The following is a 20476-nucleotide window of genomic DNA, read 5'->3' on the forward strand; positions in this document are numbered from 1 at the left end:
TTACAACTCTATTTTTACATCCTATATACCCATAATTAAAATTTAAATATCTTTTCATGACCAAGTATATCATGACCAAGAATACACCAACATTTATAAATCAAAATTTACTTCAGGTTATTCTTCTGACTGAAACCTATATTCATTAAAAAAATGTTTTTGAACCCATAGTAATCTCTGTTTCCATGCATCCTTTTATTACATAAACTAATGTCTCCTCTGATCCAAGATTTGAATGATTTTGTTTTATATTGCGAATACCCTTACATACAAATAAATTAACTGGGTATATATTTTATATTTTGATTTACAGGAATTACTGTTCAATTATGGTTCCACATATAAACAAGAAATCAATGATCATTTGCAACTTCCATTTATAGTATCAAATAATTTCCTTCCCTTACCACTGAAATACAAATCTGGCTAAATATAATGCAACTTAATTTTGATTTAGTGTACCATTTGAACTGAACTATAGCCGATCAGAGTATAGATCTCTGCCAGAATTCTCTTGGAGCAAAGTCCCCTAGCTGCTTGCTGCAAGACATCAATGGCTTCCAGGTAATTACCTTCTTCGACTTTACGAAATCCTGTCAAGGACATGAAAATCAATTTTCATTTATTTATCTGATAAATGGCAAACAGTCCATCAAACGAGTTCACTCAAAATTCACATTTTCATGTCCAATTGCATGTCCTTTCCCCATAACATTCAATTCTTTTATTGACTTATTATCTATTTAATTTCAGCCTCAAATATAGTCAAGGACCCTGCTGCTTCGTAAGTGAGTTATAATTCCTTCCAAAACCATTCAATTCAGGACCCTCATGAGAGGAAACATCTTCTCAGCATTTACCCTGAATTCTTCCCAAGAATTTTACGTTTTCATCAATTTCTTCTCATTCTTCTAAATTGCAATGAGTAGTGTCCCAACCTGTTTATTCTTTCCTCATAGGACAAACCCTCAATAGTTAAAATCATCCTGGTGCATCTTTGCTGAATTGCCTCAAATAATACTTCCTTGAAGAGGTATATACGTACAATCAACCTTAAGCCTCGTATAGCTGCAGTAGACTTCCTGGTTTCTATATTCCAAATCTCCTTGAAACAAGGCCCAACATTTAATTAATTCTTCCTAACAGATGCTGAACATGTACTAGCTCTCTGTGTTTTAAATTTAAACATTAAGCAAAGTAACAGGCTCTTTTGGCTCATGAGCCCATGCCGCCCAATTACATCCAATTAACCTACAACCTCAGTATGTTTTGAAGGGTGGGAGGAAACCAGAACACCTAGAGGAAATTCACACAGAGACAGGGAGAACATACAAATTCCTTAGAGACGGCACCAGATTCAAACCCTTCAAGATTCCTTAACTTTCATGTAATAATACAGAACATGTAAAAAGACACAAAATTGTTTTCTGCCTGCTGCAAGGCAGACCAAGTCGCCATTAGTGTTTCTGGCACCCATTCCAGTAAGAGATAAAGAAAAGCAAGAGAGAGATCTTTCAAAGACAGAGTGACCTTGGATTCACCTCCGCACTCCTGTACCCGCTGTCACCACACAGACACCGGTTTGATTAATTGGCAACCCAAGCTACAGTTCCAAACCTCCAACGTGATTAGGAAACTTTCAATGCCAGAGATCCTTCAAGAGCCCTTTTTCCCCTCAGCACCGTCTCAAATCTTGGTTCCAATACCTGGTTCCCATAAGCCAGTCTCCAACAGCCTGTGCGGGTTCCCCAACTGCAAGTCACCAGCAGCCTGCAGCCTGTGCGGGTTCTTCAGCAGCTAAACCCCTCAATGATCACTGTCGTGGTAACCTTCTCCTGTTATGTCATCTCCGTTTCTCCTTCTCAACGGTGGGGTGGGGGGCTAACACCGAGAAGACTGTACTTATACTTATAAATCTTGTTCTTAAGAATTCTTGCCAATAGTCTGCCCACCACTGATATGAGACTCACTGGCCTATAATTCCCAGGATTCTCCCTATTACATTTTGGGAACCTGGATCACTGGAGCAGAGGCAGGAGCACTACCTGGTGCGTTACCCTGCCACACAATATCTGGGCCAATAGTCAGCGGAGAATTTTTAAGCATGAGAAAAAGATGGGGTGAGAAGGAAGAGTGGGATTGACATAAATCACCTTTGACAGCAGGCATTGACTTGAGGGGACGAATAGTCCTCTTCAACATCACTCAGTATATGAAATTCATTTACTATAGCAGTTGAGACAATAACCATTGTCCTAAATGCGCACAGATCAAACCAAGTAACCAATCAACTCCTTGTACACAATCCTGCACCCCTCCACTTCTGAAGGATAAAAGTACACAATGGGATGCTGGAAAACATGGACCACTTTCCAAACTCTCAAAAATTAGTTCTCAAACCTGGTATCAACATCTGCTTCCAAGCCAATGTCCACAGCATTAAGGCCCTGAACATTCAGTCAGTTGTAAAGGACTGGCTTATCATCCACAAACCTCATCGTGGTCTACAAAATGGCTAAATTGTGGCTAAATCTAATAAACTTATTGTGGTGATATGTATATACTGCTGTGCATGAGTGGCTGGCCCGCCCATTGATGACTCGCTCCCCAGTAACTCCTCCCCTTGTAACCTGGCCATAAAGGTTGACTTCCCTCCCCCCATCCATTCATTCGAGCACATGGAGTCGGGCCAGCTATAATCTAAAGCCTATCGTCTCCCTCTCAATCTTTGGAGTCTTTGATAGAAACTCATGATGGAATCCTTATGACACAAGTAACATTTAACCCATCACTGCCTTTGCCTTTTAAAGGAATTTAAAAATATGATGGGTATCAAGTAAATGCAGTAGGCTTTTTCCACTCAGGTTAGGTGAGATACAAACCAGAGGACATGGGTTAAAAGTGAAAGGGGAAAAGTTCAAATGGAACATTAAGGGGATAAAACACAAAAGTTTGAACACAAAATTGCATTAAGGGGAACTTCTTCACACAGAGAGTGGTAGTGGTGGGAGTGTGGAATGAGCTGCCAGCTGAATTGGTGAATGCAGAGTTAATTTGACATTTAATATAAATTTGGACAGGTGCATGGATGGGTGGGGTATGGTGGGATATGATTCAGATGCAGGTCAGTAGGATTAGGCAGAATAATTGTTCAGCATGAACTAGAAGAGCCAAAGGGCCTGTTTCTATGTTGCAGTGTTCTTTGTTCAATGGAATTACCCAGCCAAATCTTACCTCAAAGCCCAACAGTTTATTGCTCTTCAACAACACAGGCAGAATTTTTTTAAAAATTCATAAGCATTTGCATCTCAACCACCCTTGAGGATGTGAATGCCACTCCCTTTCCACCCGATGGGGGGAAAATACTGGTTCCTATGAAAGACTTCAAGGTGGTTGGGTTGTTGGCCAAATTCTCTCTTCAGTGATGTTGCTTGGCATGCTAATGTTTTTTTGAATATTCTCTTTTCTTTTTAAAACTAGCACATGCAACTTTTCTCCAAAACATACACTATATTAACTTTGAAACATATTACTTTGATATTACTGGTACTGGGTCTTGTTGCCTAAAAGCACTCTGGCTGTTGTAATGGAATATATATTTGGGAGATAATTGGTAAAATTAGAATAGGTTACATACATACACACATTTTAAAACAGATCTTATTTGAAATACTGAAGAATTCATATTCAGTAAACTTTACAGAAACTATGGAGAATGCTAGGCACATTTCACAAGTAGCTGCTAATTGAAATGATGTCATCAAATGAATTGACTGGAGACAGGTCATCTGTGCTGATCATTTTTGCAAAGTGCACAGAAAGGTCATTCCTGAGAAGTTTGTTTACCTAAACCAACAGATGGGAGCAAAAGACTAACTCCTATTGTTTGCTGTAGAAGGTGGGGCGTGGGGGTGGGGGGGGGGGGGTTCACATGGGCTTTCTAGCAGTTGGAAGATGAAGAGAGAGAGAGACTGAACAGTCACAGCTGAAGCAAGAAGGAAGCTTGTTGGAATTGAAACAGAAATATCTTGCTTTCAATTTCAATAAGATTCCACCTGCATTGAATTCGCCCATCGTTATTGAATGAAGATCTACTAGGACCTATGCCTGAAGAGGGCGCACAAAATCAGTGAACCGGTGCAGACTCGAAAGGCCAACATGGCCTGTTTCCGCTCCGTAAATGGTTATATGGTTATGGTTAAGTGGAACAGAAAGGAATTCTGTGATAGCCTGAAAGGAAGAGGTTATCATCTGGAGAACCCTGATGGGGCAAGTTTCATCAGCAAGACATTGAGGTGACTAATGGTGGTACCTCAGTTTTGTGGAAATCCTGGAATAACAAAGCTCTCTCTGCAAACCCTATGAGAATCTTCCAGAGTGGTAAACATTTACCTTTCAAGCACCAAAGCCTGGTGAACTTTATATATGTTAAATTCTATGCACAGTATAAGAATTGCCTGCAACCAGTGAACTTGGAAGAATGAGAAGTGAGATTGAACTGTGAACCAAAGAACTTTTAAATTTACACACACATCATACACGTGCGCTTCGAATTAGAAGGGGGTAAATTTGGGTTAGTTAAGTTAATAGAGATAAGTTAAAGTTTGAATCTGTTTTCATGTTTAAATATAATTAAAAACAACTTTTGTTTAAGTAACCATTTGTCGTGGTGAATATCTATTGCTGCTGGGTTTTGGGATCCTTTGGGTTTGTAACATTGTACTTTCACATCATGCATTCCAGTGATCCTTGAAGGATATTTACCATCAGCTCTCAGAATTAACTACGCACGACTAATAAATGTTGGCCTTGTTAGTTAATTCCCACATCCAATAAATAGATAGATAAAAAGTCAATTTTTCCTCAATTAAGTAGTATTTCAGAAGTAGATTGAATTTTTTTTCTACTTTCCCTTATCTGGTCACATTTTTCTAAACCATTGCCATCTTGTGCACATATTGCAGAATACATATTTTTGCTGTACCATATTTTCTCTTAATTGAATCAATAGATTTGAAGCAGATTCATAATGCACTTCAACTAAACTGAAAAGTGAAATGCTTGGACACATTAAGATTGAAATAAATGTGGAAAGTTAGTGACGCAGCACCACACTGTGGAGACTGTTGTGTATTCTAGATATAGAAAATACACTGGCACACGGAAACATGGTGCTTAATTCATTCTTTATTACTAATCTAAAAATGGTTTTTCGCGCCACACAATATGTATGTTATGATGTCATAGGCAGGCTTGTTTACCGCGCCTGCGTGTATCCACAACTGACAAAAGGCAAAGGAGGAAAAACCCAACACCCAACCCCAACCAACCAATTTTCCCCTGCAGCCGCTGCAACCGTGTCTGCCTGTCCCGCATCGGACTTGTCAGCCACAAACGAGCCTGCAGCTGACGTGGACTTTTACCCCCTCCATAAATCTTCGTCCGCGAAGCCAAGCCAAAGAAAAGTAATAAGTATAGTGATTCAGGAGTATGGATCCTGTTAATTCATAATGTAAATATAACATGCCAAGTCATGGTACATAATTCCTCAGACATTCTTCTTGGTAACGCCGAGTCCATCAGGATACTTTTGGCTTTTCAGGACTCTTTTCCTTATCAAGGAAGCATCTCCTCCTCAGGTTGTAGGGACTGGGTTTTCGGTGACCACTATTTAGAATTCGGGCTGTACTGTTTCCACGGCTCTCCTGAGCAGCTGGCGTTGATGGTGTCTCATCCCTTGATGTTACCTCAGGAATGTTGTCATTGGCTCAAAATGGAAAGTTTTGGGAATCATCTGTATTCATGATTAGATCTGTGATTCCAAGAAATGTTTAGTGATTTCTTAGTTTTCATGGTTTTTTTAAAATGTTCGTATAAAATGTTCATCTCCATTAGTGGTTGGGTGGTAAGGTATGGAGAACACATGTCATATACCGTTGTTACACAGGAACACTTTTTAAGCATCTGATACAAAATGAGATACATTATTGGAGAGAAATTCTATAGGTAATCCGTAGGACACAAACGTACTTCGTACTCTTTCGTTTGGACTGTTGTTGTATGCATGTGTGAGACTTCTGACCATTTGGGGTGTGAATCGACAATAACAAAACATCCCCCCCTATGTATAAAAAGTGCTGTAATTTCGACATGGTCAAATCAAAATGTACAAAAATAACCTTTAATAAAATCTGGAAAGCGCACATTAATCACATGTAATTTGTTTGATTATTTGCCCATGTGCTCCAGTTTTAAATATGTAAAGTATATATATAAAGTCAACATGAATCCTGCGCCATGGTCGGGATGGCCATTTCCATGGATTTGCTTCAGCTTGTGGTGCCTTGGGTTGCATTTCCTGACAAATGCAACATCTCCTCACTGTTTGTTCGATATTGAACTTATTGATGCCCACCAAACATCCACTTGCACCAGAGCTTTCATTCGGACCATCCCTGGATGACTGTTTTGGAACCGTTAGCCATCTTTTTGGAATGATTGTCCTGGCTCCCCTCAATAAACAACCTTCTTCGATAGTTATTTCATTGTGTCACATATAGTAAGGCTTTAGTTCTGGAGAAACAGTATCTCCTTCTGGCCATCCATTCAATGTGAAATTTTGGACCTTTGACAGTGTCAGTTTGTTCCCTACTTTTTTGCTAATGGTTTTTACTGTAGGTGATGAAGTTGTTCTTGGTTAATAGCCTTCATTTCTGCTGTCCAGTTAATTATCTCTTCTGTTTGTTCAGTTTCAGGTTGGGGCAAACTAGAAAGCATGGGCATGGCCGTTTTGTTTTGCCAGTTTATGTTTTAAGTCATAATCTTAAGCGGGGAATATCATGGCCCATCTCTGAATTCTTGCCGCCGCTAGAACCAGAATGCCCTTTTTAGGATGCAGATCAAACTCAGTGGTTTGTTGTCAGATACTAAGGTGAATTTCCTACCATACAAGTATTGGAGAAATCTTTTGATTCCAAATATTATAGCCAGTCCTTCTTTCTCCAGTTGTGCATAATTACGTTTACAAGCCATCAATGGGTGGGATGCACAAGCCACTGGTTGTTTTCCTTTTCCCGTGACCTGTGACAATACCACACCCAAACCCGCTGGCGAAGACAATTCTTCATCTGGGTCATAGTGGATGAGCACATTATCGCTTAAGGTCAACAGCTATTTTAAACAGTGGAACATGTCATTTGTTTTTGTGTTCCAGCACCATTTCTGATTAAAAAAAAAACTGGTTCTGTGGATTGCACAGCATGGCCATATTTGAAATGGACTTCCAATTAAGGTTGACTAATTTGGCTCTGTTTGGAGGGCAGGGGGCTCTGCAGACTGCCTTATCCATTTGGAGTCCTTCACAATGAACTGTGAACCCTAAATATGTTACCATAAATAAACATTTGTCTTGTAGTCAGGTTAGGATTTTTTCCATGTTTGATAGATGCTCTGTGTTGTCCTGTCCTGTAATAATATCATCCATATAGCATCTCACATTAATACCATGCAGTAATTTGTCCATAGCTGCTTGAAATAATGCAGGAACTGCTAATATTCCATATGGCATTCTTGTACACATGAATAATCCCAAGTGAGTATTAATTGCCACATACTTTTTTGATGCCTCTTCCAATTCAATTTGCTGATACATCTGAGATAAATCCAGTTTAGAGAACATTATCCCCCCAATGTTCGGAGCATAGAGAAAGTTCATTTCGATTCTCATTGCTAATCTGTTGTGCATTCTAAGTATAGAACTGTACTAGATCATGGAAACGTGGTGCTTCATTCATTATTATAACTCTAAAAATGGTTTCTCATGCCATACAATATATGTGTTATGACATCATATAGACATATGCACCGCGCCTATGTGTATTGTTAAGAGTCCAGAGGACCCCAAAACCCAGCAGCAATAGTTATTCACCAAGAAAAATGGTTACTTAAACAAAAGTTGCTTTTAATTATCTTTAAACAGGAAAACAGGATCAAACTTTAACTTATCACTATTGACTTAACTAACCTAACTTAACCCCCTTCTAATTCTATGCTCCCGTGTATGTAATGCGTGTGTAAGATCAGAAAAGTTCTTTGATTCATAGGCTTTGGTGCTTGAAAGGTAAATGGTTACTGCTCAGGAAGATTCTTGTTGGTTTTCAGAGAAAGATTTGTTGTACGCTGGACACCCAGTCACTTCAGTTTCTTGCTGATGAAACTTGCCCCCTCAGGGTTCTCCAGATGATAACCTCTTTCTTTCAGGTCATCTCAGAGCTCCTTCTTGTTTCTCTTATTCCAAGTGAAACATGAGACAGCCAGTCCTCTCCTCTTGCATGAACAACAAGGGCTTTGACCAGGCTGAACTAAGCACTCACAACCCATCTTCCAAATGGGGTTTTCCACAAGCTTTCCAGCTTGTCCTTTTCCAGTCCCAGCTGCTGTTGCTGACTGTATCACTGTAAAACTGATCTCTGTCTCTCTGCTTGCAAAACCACATGACCCTCTTAGAACAGCAAGTTCCCTTCCAGACAGTATGTGGCCCTGACAAGCTCTTTCATCGGTTGCCTTTTTGTAAACAACAATCCATTTGTGAAGTTTCTTGGGCACTCTCCAAAGCTTTTGCAAAGGCTCTGAGGCCCTGACATGTCTAGCATTAGTAGAGCTCAAGTATTTTAAATAAGATCTGTTTAGTGACCTAAACTAACAAACCCTGCCCCAATTTATCTCCCAAAAATATATTCTCTCACAGTATCCACAACAGAGAAACAGATAACATAAATAATCATTCAAAAGCTATTGATATTTTCCATCTGTGAAAAACACCCCATAATGTTCACAAAGGATTAATGACTGACAAAAGCCTAAAAAGATTCCCAAGGAAGGAAAGAGACAAATATCATCTCAATTAATCGAATATATTTGGAAAGTGGAGATAGAGTGCCCTCCATAATGTTTGGGACAAAGACATTTTTTTTAAATATACTTTACATATTTAAAACTGGAGCACATGGGCAAATAATCAAACAAATTACATGTGATTAATGTGCGCTTTCCAGATTTTATTAAAGGTTATTTTTGTACATTTTGATTTGACCATGTCGAAATTACAGCACTTTTTATACATAGTTCCCCTCATTTCAAGGCACCATAATGTTTTGGACATTTAGATTCACAGGTATTGTGATTACTAAGGTATGTTTAATGGCTTTATTGGGGCAGGTTAAAGAGAGCTTGGCTTGTTTCTAAGCTTTTGATCACCTTTGGAGTCAGTAGTTGCCTTTTTTCAACCCGAGGACCAGAGTTGTGCCAATGAAAGACAAAGAAGCCATTATAAGGCTGAAAAACAAGAAAAAAACAGTAACAGACATTACACAAACTTAAGGATTACCAAAATCAACTGTTTGTAACATAATTAAGAAGAAAGATCGTACTGGTGTGGATGTATCAATGACTACTGTCTGCAGAAGACTTAATGAACAGAAATAGAGGCTATGTTGCAAGAAGAAAAACCACAGAAATAGCATAACCAGATTACTGTTTGCCAGGAATTATTTAAAGAGCCTACAGAATTCTGGAAAAAGGTCTTGTGCATAGAGGAGACCAAGATAAACCTGCATAAAAATAATGGCTTGGGCAGTGTGGAAGTGTAAAAGAACTGACCAAGATCTAAGGCATACCTTGTCATCTGTGAAACATGGTGGTGAGTATGTTATGGCCTGGGCACAGTGCTAGTTCACTCATCTCATGTAACTGCAGATGGCAGCAGCAAATTGAATTCTGAGATATACAGAAATATCTCATCTGCTCAAGTTCGAAGAATGGCTTCTTTGACTTTCACTGGCACAACTCTGGTCCTCATGTTGAAAAAAGACAATGAGCAAAACTCATTGGATGGTGCTTCATCCTACAGCAAGACAATGATTACAAACATACCACTAAAGCAACAAAGGAGTTTTGCAAAGGTAAAACTGGAAAATTCCTGAATGGCCAAGTCAGTCACCGATCCAAATTCAATTAACTATGCTTCCATATGCTGAAGAGAAAATTTAAGGGGACAAGTCCCCAAGCTGAAGATGGCTGCAATAGAGGCCTAGCAGAACATTACCAGCGAAGATACTCAGCACCTAGTGATGGTATGATCACAGACTTCAAGCAGTCATTGTATGCAAGAAAATACTAAATATAACTATGTAACGACCCGCAGACTATTCCGTGGCCCGAAACAAGTAGTGATGTCCAAACACCATGATCAAGCAGGCAGCATGGGCCTAGACAGCCACAGTGCCAACCGAGGAAACGAACCAATCAGCAGATTATAAAGCCACCAATCAGCAATTGGCAGAGCTTAGGCCACGCCCGCTGATGATGTAGCAGCAAGGCTCAGCCAGCCTATAAAAGGTAGAGTGAATGACCCAATAAATCAGTACTGTTTGTACTCTTGATGTGCACGTCTTATCTTGAGCTTTAACCCAGAGCTATAATCACAGCCACATTGGTAACTCTGACAGGTCCAAACGGCAATTTGGACCAGAAGATGGACGAGCAACCTGCAATCAATGCGACTTTGTTGAAGCTTTCGACCTTCAGGATGTCACAACCATGAGTGTGGTTCCAACCGGCTGAGGCACAATTCGCCACTTGACACATCACCACCAACGCCACACGTTATTACTACATTGTGAGCTTCCTTGAGCAAGTGACAGCAGCCAAGATCACTGATTTCCTCCAGCACCCTCCAGAGCAAGGGAAGTCCGTGGCCCTTAAAGAGCTATTAAACCCTACTTTCGGGCTCTCAAAGTGAGAGCATGCGGCCCGATTGTTGCACATGGACTGCTTGGGGGACAGGGCCCCTTCCATCCTCATGAGCGACATACTCGTTTTAACCAATGAGCACACTCCTTGCCTGCTCTTCGAGCAGATTTTTCTGGAGCGACATCCAGCTGCTGATCACAGAGGACTTCAGCGACCCCAGAAAGGTACCTGCCCGAGCGGACGCATCTGGGTGGCAAAAAGGAACTCGTGGAACGTTGGAGTAAGTGACCACACCCCGTCTACAACAAGCGACAGGACAACCAACTAACCAGCCAGTGGATCCTACCAGTGAGCAATACTGTTTCTATCATCAATGGTGGGGTTCCAAGGCCCGTTGATGCCGCTCCCCTTGCATGTTCCAGGGAAATGCCAGAACCGACCGTCATTGATGGCTGTGGCGCCAAGCCTACAAGACAGCCTCCCACACATTTGGGACTCCTTGTCGGGCCACCGGTTCCTGGTTAACACAGGGACCGAAGTCAGTGTCCTTCCTACCTCCAAGTCCAATACCCACAAGGGAAATGTGGCCCAAGGCCTGAGGGTGGCCAAAAATTCGGACATTCAGACTTTTGGCACCCACACCATACCCCTCCGCTTCGGGAACAACCGGTTCGACTTGAAATTCACACTGGCGACCATTCGACAGCCACTCCTGGGGGCAGATTTCCTCAGGGTGCACTCCCTATTGGTGGATGTCAAGGGGCATTGACTGGTGCATGCCAAAACTTTTCAGACCCTCTCCCTTGAGGGAAATAAGCTTATCGCCCTCCACCTACACTCAGTAATCGACACTAACTACGAGTTCGTTTGGATTGTGATTGAATTCCCTTTCATCACAATGCCTCACTTTACCTCGGCAGAACCTAAGCACGGGGTGCAGCATTACGTCCTCACGGAGGGCCCATCCTTTCATGCCAGGGCGTGCTGCCTTCCACCTGAAAAACTCAACCTCGCAAAGGAGGAGTTTTGAAAAATGGACGCTTTCCGCATCGTGCAGCGCTCCGACAGCCCACACTCCACATGGCGCCCGAAGCGGCAGGGGGCTGGAGACCTTGCGGGGATTACTGCTGCCTCAACAAGACCAAGCTGGACAGGTATCCAGTGCCCCCCCACATCCAGGACTTCACCGCCAACCTGCAAAGGGCATGGATCTTCTCAAAGGTGGACCACATCAGGGATATCACCAGATCCCATCCCAGTCCACTCAGAGGACATTACCAAAACTGCAATCATCACCCCTTTCAACTCTGAGTTTATCAGAATGCCTTTCAGACTGAAAAATGCTGCTCAAACCTTCAAAAGACTGATGGACGCAGTGGGCTGGGACTTCAAGTTTACGTTCATATACTTGGATGATATTCTGATAACCAGCCACAACTGTGTCGAGTACGCAGCCCACATAAGGCAATTGTGCACCTGCCTGAGCACATTTGGTTTGACAATCAACCTAGCCAAGTGCCAATTCGGGCGAGAGAAAATAGATTTCCTGGAGCACAGAATAAATAAAGATAGGGCCAGGCCTTTGCCTGAAAAGGTGTGTCTTTTGCAAAGCCAACTTCAGTAAAAGGCCTTCAAGAATTCGCCGGTATGGTTAACTTTTATCACTGCTTCATACCCGCAGCGGCTCACATCATGTGACCTTTATTCTCCCTTATGGCAGGTCAAAAGAGAGAAATTAAATGGACTCAGGAAGTATTAGAGGTTTTCCAAAAAACCAAAGACACCCTGGCCATTGCCACCATCCTGGTGCATCCAAGGACAGACCACCCTCACGGTGGATGTCTCACAGTGAAGATGGTCTACAGCGCACCCCTGGTCATTCCTGGCAAATTCCTGAACAAAAACACGGACGAACCACCAGCAGCAGCCCTGACACGCCTAACAACTTAGTACGCTGGCCCCGGCACTTCCCAAAGCACACGGCCAGCCCAAAACCTTTGTCCCTAAAGACTTAAAGGACTGCATACATATCTTTGTGAGATGAGGGGCTCACCAAGCTCCACTTTAATGGCCTTACGAAGACCCTACCTGGTCTCAAGCAGAGAGATGTTCACAATTGTCCATCTCAAACTACAAGTAAAACCTTGTTAGAACGTGGTAGTTGGGGACCAAGATTTCATACCGCGTTACAGCCGAGTCGTGGAACAGATGCAGGGGTGGCTGGCGCGGGTCACCCCTGCTCTGTCATCCCGCGTCGGGTGCCCCTGCCCCATCCTGGCATCCCGCGCTGGGGAAGCAGGGGCAGTGGAGAGGGGGGCTGTCAGGCAGTGGGGAGTTGGTTTACTGGTTGATTGTCATCAGCCTGCCCCTTAGCAGTTTAGGGTCCACAGACACCCGCGCTATAAGTGATTCTGCAGATTAACGAATCGCGTTCTAACGAGGTTTCACTGTAGTACATTTGGACCCTAGCCAGCAGGTCACTCATATGGCCCCACGATGCAGAAGCAGGTCTCCCAAGGATAGAGCAGACACACAGAACAGCAATTCTGGGGGTGGGGTGGGGAGGTCATGTAACGACTTGCAGCCTATTCCGCGGCACAACACAAGTAGCAAAGTCCGAACATGACAATTGAGCAGGCAGCATGGGCCTAGACAGCCTTCTTCCATAGGTCACAATGGCAACAGAGGAAATGGACCAATCAGCAATCGGCAGATCATAAAGCCACCAATCAGCAATCGGCAGAGCGTAGGCCACGCCCATTGATGACATAGCCCCAAGGCTCAGCCAGCCACCCTATAAAAGGGAGAGCGAATGACCCAATAAATCAGTACAAGAGAGAGATGGCAGAGGAGGAGAGAGAGAGACGGCAGCGCGACTTGGGTGGACTGAGGGGGGGGGGGGGGGGAAGAGAGATGCCAGCAGGACTGGAAGGGGGTGGATACGGCAGCACAATTCGCGTGAGCTTAAATCTGGGACAGCTGGCTTTTGTTCTGAAATCCGGAAAAATCCAAAATTCGGAACACACTGTCCTCCAAGGGTTCCGGATAAAGGATTGTGTTCCTGTACTGTTTGTACTCTCAAGTTCTTTAGAGCGCTAACCCAGAGCTATAACTGCAGCCACATGCTACAACTGCTTCAATATACATACCACTATGATGTCCCAAATATTATGATTCCCTGAAGTTAGGGGACTATGTAAAACAAAATGCTGTAATTTCCATATGGTCAAACCAAATTGTACACAAATACCCTTTAATAAAATCTGGAACGTGCACTTTAATTATATGTGCATGGTTTGATTAAGAATTTAAAACTGTGGAGCCCAGGGCCAAATAAAGGAAAAAAATTTTTTGTCCCAACATTATGGAAGGCACTGTATATTTTGTTGCATGTGACAATCTCCATGATTGTCAAGTTTGTAATTAAGAACATTATGAAGGGACAGGTGGGGCCCTACAATGACCCCACCTACACCTAGTGAAGTTGAAGGGTTACTTTGACTGGGAAACACACCCAAATCTATATCAAGAATGTACTCGGTATTTGAAGATGAAAGCAGAAACAGACTGGTCCAATACAACTTTCTGCACCAGCTCTTCCTCACACCACAAAAAAATCCACAAGGCAAAACAAGAGGTGCCAGAAACCTGGTCCTGCTCAAAGGTAACCCCATTTTGGCAGGATTTGGCCGACATACTAACTGGAATAATGAAGGTAACCTTACCGCCAGACCCAACGTTGTATCTACTAGGGAACCTTAAGGACATAAGCTACACCTTAACTAAATTCAATTCATATTTATATTTTTGATCATAGCAAAAATATGCACAGTGATGGCCTGGATTTCTGACTCCCCTCTTCATATCAGCAAGTGGATTACCGAGATGCATAACTGTATTCCCATGGAAAAAATTATTTATTATCTTAGAAATCGACACAACAAATTTGTTAAAATATGGCAGCCATATCTGAAATACACAGGACTACGACTATAGCCACACCCTGACAAAAATACTTTAGAGATTCACTGACGGATGGATCAAAAAAAGTAGTTATACAAGGGGGTGGCTCCACAGCTTTTATGGATACACACTGGATGTGCCGACGCCACACCCAGCCTCTCTTTCTTTTCTCCTCATCTTTTCTTCTCCCTTTTTCCTTTCTCTCTCTACTTTTCCTTCTCTCTCAAAAGGGAGAGAGAAACAACATATTCAAGAAGATTTTTGGAAGATACTGATATGCTCTGTAACAGTCAATGATGTGTTCTCCTGGTTTAATAACGGAAAATCAAAAATAAAATATTTTTTTTAAAGTTTCTAAATTGTAATTTGCAGTAAATCACCACCTGGGTGGCAATATAATTGCAAAATGTGGGAAACATCTGTGCGAAGTGCATCCAGCTGCAGCCCCTAACAAGCCAAGTTAAGGAATTGGGAGTTGGATAAACTCTGGATCAATTGGTATGCAAAGAGGTTGATAGACATGAAGTACAGGGACACTGTCACACCTAGGAGGCAGGAGGAAGATAAATGAGTGACAGTCAGGAGAGGGAAAGGGAAGAGACAGGCAGTGCAGGGCACCCCTGTGGCCGTCCCCCTCAATAACAAGTATACTATTTTGGATACTGTTGGGCAGGGGCGGGGGGGGTGGGGAAGAGGGGCTACCATGAAGATCAGGTCTCTGGCAGTGTCTGGTCCTGTGGCTAAGAAGGGAAGGGAGGAGAAGAAGCGAGCTGTAGTGATAGGGGATTCCATAGGGGACAGATAAGAGGTTCTGTGGAAGAGATTGAGAATCTTGAATGGTGTGTTGTCTCCCTGGTGCCAGAGTCCAAAATATCTCAAATCGAGTTCATGACATTCTCAAGAGAGGGTGAGTAGCCAGATGTTGTGGTCCATGTAGGGACCAATGGTTTGGCAGAGACTAGGAGAGCAGAAGAGACCTGTTTTTGAGCTGCAATGTTCTATCCATATAATGCAATGCCAGAAATAGTCCAACTCATAAAATAATTAAACATTACAAAAAGTAGGAGATTTTCAAATGCATAATAAAAATCAACCAAATTTTCAAACTAGATCCATAGGCTCTTGTACCTCGTAAAAATGTAGCACAGGTGTATATCAAATGTCCCAGGCTGCCAAGACTCAGAGCCAACACAAGATGACTTCCACTTCTATCTTTTAATAGGTTACCAATTTTTATGTAATGCCACATATTATCATACTCTATATTCAAACCAGAGGTTGAGGAGCTCTGAAAGACAAGGAAAAAAAAACCTTTACATTATTACAGAACTATTTCAAAAGTTAAACACAATATTACATCTATATCTTATGAACAAGCCTTGTTTTGAACAATGTTTGGATAAGTGAATGTTTTATCCACTGATTATTGAACAGTTCTGTTAAATGCTGTGCTTTAACTCAGCAAAGTCAATTCCAGCAATAGAACTGGAGTAGATCAAAATGAACTAAATGTTTGAATATATAACTAGGATGATATTTGAATCAAGTTCCTATTTTAGTCAGGCTGATCAATTTTCAGCTGGGCCACAGGAGAGGACATTTTATCCTTGTTGAAGGATAGAATGAGATTGAATCATCTCACCCACCAATGAGCAAAGACATTTTAGATATTAACTATCAGAAAAACCACATGATTCAGTTCATAATATCCTTATTATTTCATTAGGTTATTTCTGTTGCTTGAGATGAGTGTTTGCAATAATAAAACCAATTTATTTTAGTCATGAATTGTCCAGTAAAAATAATTTTAAAATAACTTATTAAATCCTCAGACACAAGACTGCTAAACTCTATTCCAACATCCTTTAAAATTCAGACTTAAATCTTGGGAAATTTGAAATCGGAACAGAAAATGCTGGAGCCACTTATTAGATTAGGCAACATCCGTGGATAGATTTAACTAAAATTTCAGGATGCGGATCCTTCCCCAGAACAAGGAAAACGAGCAAACAACCAAGGAAAAACAACTTTTTTTTAAACTCACTTTCTGAGCTCTGACAAAGGGATCTCGATCTGAAATTTTGACTTGTTCTCTCCACAGACATCGGAATCAGAGTCAGGATTTATGGTCATGAACAAGTCATGAAATTCGGTGTTTTTCAGCAGCAGGACAGTACAAACGTTCAAATTATAACCATCTTACAATGTTATGATATAAAAAAGATAATAATAGTGCACGAAAAGTCTTTGGTCCATTGATTATTCAGGAATCTGATGGCGGGGCTCCTGCACCTTTTTCCGATGGTAGCAGAGTGAAGAGGGCATGGCCTGGGCGTGGGGATCTTTGAGGATAGAGAGTGCTGTTTTTTTTTTAAAAAAGATGTCCTCGATGAAGTGAGGTCTGGTGCCTGTGATGTCGCAGGCCAAGTTAACAACCCTCTGGAGTTTATTCTTGTCCTGAGAGTTGGTGCCTCCATACCAGGCAGTGATGCAGCCAGCCAGAATGTTCTCCACAGTACACCTGTAGAAGTTTCCAAGAACCTTCGACAACATACTGAATCTCTTCAGACATCTCAGAAAGTATAGCCGTTGGCAAGCCTTCTTTGTGATTGCATCAATGTGTAGGCTCCAAAACAGATCCTTGGAGATAGTGACACTCAGGAATTTGAAGTTCTTGACTCTCTCCACTACTGAGCCCTCAATGAGGACTGGGTTATGTTCCCCTGATTTCCTCGGCAAGTCCACAATCAGCTCCTTGGTATTGCTGGCATTGAACGCAAAGTTGCTGTCAATACACCATTCAATGAGCTGATCTATCTCCCTCCTGTACACTTCCTCTTTGCCGTCTGAGATTCCGCCGCCAACCGTGGCGTCATCAGCAAACTTGTAGATGGCATTGGAATTGTGCCTGGCCACAGTCATAGGTGTACAACCAGTAGAGCAGTGAGCTAAGCATGCATCCTTGAGGTGCGCCTGTGATGATCAGTGAAGAGACGTTGTTTCCAATGAGGAAGTTAAGGATCCAGTTGCAGAGTGGGATACAGAAGCCTAGAATATGTAGCTTCTTGACCAGCACTGAATAATGGTGTTGAAAACTGAGCTGTAGTCAATGAAGAGCAGCAGTATGTATGAATTGCTGTTTTCGAGGTGATCCAGAGCTGAGTGGAGAGCTCTACCATGGAGTGATTTGTGATGATGGGCAAATGGCAGTGGGTCAAGATCTTTACAGTAAAAGTTAGTGCTACGCAGACACTATTCTTCTTGCGTACCGTGCTGATTGATGCCCTTTTGAATCTGACTGCCATAATGAGGTTGAAAATGTTTGTGAACACTCAGGTTAGTTGGTTGGTGCAGATTTTCGGTACCCTGCCAGGAACACCATCAGGGCCTGATGCCTTGTGAGGGTTCACCCTCTCAAATAATGTTCTGATGTCACCCTCAGAGACAGATATCACAGGATCCTCAGCCTTTTCAGGGATTCTGACATAGGAAACCCTGGCTAATTTCTACAGATGTGTGGTGGAAAATTTGCTGACTGCTGCATCATGGTCTGGTATGGGGATAAAGCCCTGCAATAGATAGTGAATGCTGCCCAGGACATCACAAGCAAAACATTCCCCACCATCGAGAACATCTTCAGAGAACACTGCCATCAGAGAGCAGCAGCAGTAATCCACACCCCTAGCACATACACTGTTCTCACTGCTACCATCAGGAAAGAGGTAAAAATCCCACAAGACTCACAGCACCATGTTCAGGAACAACTGCTACCCCTCCACCATCAGACTTCTCAACAAACTCAATCAGGGACTCATTTAAGGACTAACTTTTGTACTTCATTGTTTTTTTTCCTCTCTGTATTGCAGTTTGTTTACATTTATTTATTTGTTAAATAGGTTTTTTTTTGCACCACCAATAATTGGTAATTCTGCCTCACCTGCAGGAGAAAGAATCCCAGAGTTGTATGTGATGTCATTTATGAACTGATAATAAATCTGAAATCTCACAGATGCTGCCTGACCTGTTTCCAGCAATTTTCTTTAAGCACATCCTTTTATCTTCCTTGACAGAATGAGCAAAGGAAAAAGAATAATTGCAGTGAAATGTAAAAGTAATAAATCTGTATCTGCCTAGCCATACTTACTCTCTCTCTTAGCACACACAGCACCGCATCAACCTTCTCCAGCTGATTTCGAGCTAGCCACAATAGACATTGCAAGTAGATCAGCTGATCAACTGTCTGAATGAAAATGGGGTCAGTGATGCTCTGAAATATTATTTCCCACAACGTCATGATGTCGCATTCATCAAAATGTTTACCATATGCTTCTAATCCTGTTTCAAAAAAAATTGCAATTAACCATGAAGGCAAAACAATTTTAAGAGATCTTGAATCTAAAATACACAAGCAAACTTTTGAAAATCAAAATAATAGAATGCAAAAAAAAAAGGAAATGGCTTTATTATCACTGGTTATCAAAAATAAAAAGATGTAGTTTATCATGAAGTGATTGAAAAGAACACAGATTTTTTTTTAAACAAAGTACTGCAGAGAATACATGCACATCATTCATTGCTTGAACACTAGCCAGAGGTCAATGAATCAATTTATTGTCATGAACAAGTCATGAAATTTGTTGTTTTACAGCAGCATGTAAACATTCATATAAACCACCTTACAAAATAAATAAAAATAGTGCAGGAAAAAGAAAAAAGTAAGATCGATGGTTCGTTGTTCATTCATAAATCTGATAGGGGGGGGGGGCATGGCAAGATGGCATAGAGTCTAGACGTGTAATCTCAACCTCACTGGCTGGACTTTTAAGAACCCGTTTTTAACTCTGTTTTCAGGTTTAAATTTTTTTAAACTTAGTTTAAAGTATCAAGGAATTGTTATGGCTATTAATGGTAAAAAGATTAAACCTCAAGTGCAGAAGAAACTACATTTTCGGAGTGTTGAAGATTTAGAGCCTGCTGCAACTTCAGGTTTGCTTTCTTTCAAGCCGAAATCACAGAGATTGCCTGTGGGAGCTGGAAAAAATGACTACTACTCACCAGGAGAAGGACATCGCTGGAATTACCCGTTCTCAGGAGGAAGGTGCATGTGCCCCCAACATGGATCCTGATTCTGGCAGCCTGCCGACTTTAACGGAGGGGGCACGCAAGAAGACGACTCCATTGCTTGAAATACCCCAGGATATACTCCAATCTGAATATTTTGGTCTTTTGTGAGTTTTTGAAGCAACAACGGGTTGCGGGGGGGTGGGGGAAGAACAACGACGGCCCCGAGGAAGTCGGGGTGCTGTCGCTGGGAGTCCAGACCCACAGTAAAACTGTTAAACTGCCTGTTGTTGAGATGCAGCAGGAGCTGCAGTTATCTGGTTCTGCCACTACGTTAGAGAAAGCAGGGCTGAGCTTTTCTGAATTACAATGTAAACAGCTAAGCCTTATCATTCAGCCTATGCTGAATGAAATGTCTCAGAGGCTCAGTTTGGAGCTGGATACAGTTAAAATACGTGTAGAAGCATCTTGTGAGGATTTTAAACAATTTCAGGCTGCTTTTTTGAAATGTCAACAACAAGTGGCTTCTAATACAGAAAAAGTGTTGGAGGTGGAAGAATCTGTTAAAGAATTGCGAGAACGTGAGAGGGAGTTAGAGAGGAAAGTAGATTATTTGGAGAATCAAAGTAGAAAGAATAATGTGAAGATTGTTGGTTTGCCAGAAGGTATGGAAGAACAAAATCCTCTTTGTTTTTTTACCGAA

The 20476-nt window shown here is 41.8% G+C and overlaps 1 protein-coding gene and 1 long non-coding RNA gene across 4 annotated transcripts in view; one reads left to right on the forward strand and one right to left on the reverse strand.

Moving 5' to 3' along the window:
- fancg (FA complementation group G) overlaps nt 1-20476 on the reverse strand; it is a 95985-nt gene that overhangs the window by 56665 nt on the left and 18844 nt on the right. For all 3 annotated transcript variants that reach the window (XM_069924262.1, XM_069924263.1, XM_069924264.1), the window contains exons 4-6: nt 18857-19047; nt 15841-16000; nt 463-593 (exon numbers count right to left, since the gene is read on the reverse strand). In XM_069924262.1, coding sequence (XP_069780363.1) covers nt 463-593; nt 15841-16000; nt 18857-19047 — 482 coding nt within the window. The remainder of the gene's footprint in view (nt 1-462; nt 594-15840; nt 16001-18856; nt 19048-20476) is intronic.
- Nucleotides 1-20476, forward strand: part of LOC138757250 (uncharacterized) — a 124787-nt gene that overhangs the window by 15056 nt on the left and 89255 nt on the right. The window lies entirely within an intron of this gene.

The sequence above is a fragment of the Narcine bancroftii genome, chromosome 3 (genome assembly GCF_036971445.1).
Source record: "Narcine bancroftii isolate sNarBan1 chromosome 3, sNarBan1.hap1, whole genome shotgun sequence".
Classification (NCBI taxonomy): domain Eukaryota; kingdom Metazoa; phylum Chordata; class Chondrichthyes; order Torpediniformes; family Narcinidae; genus Narcine; species Narcine bancroftii.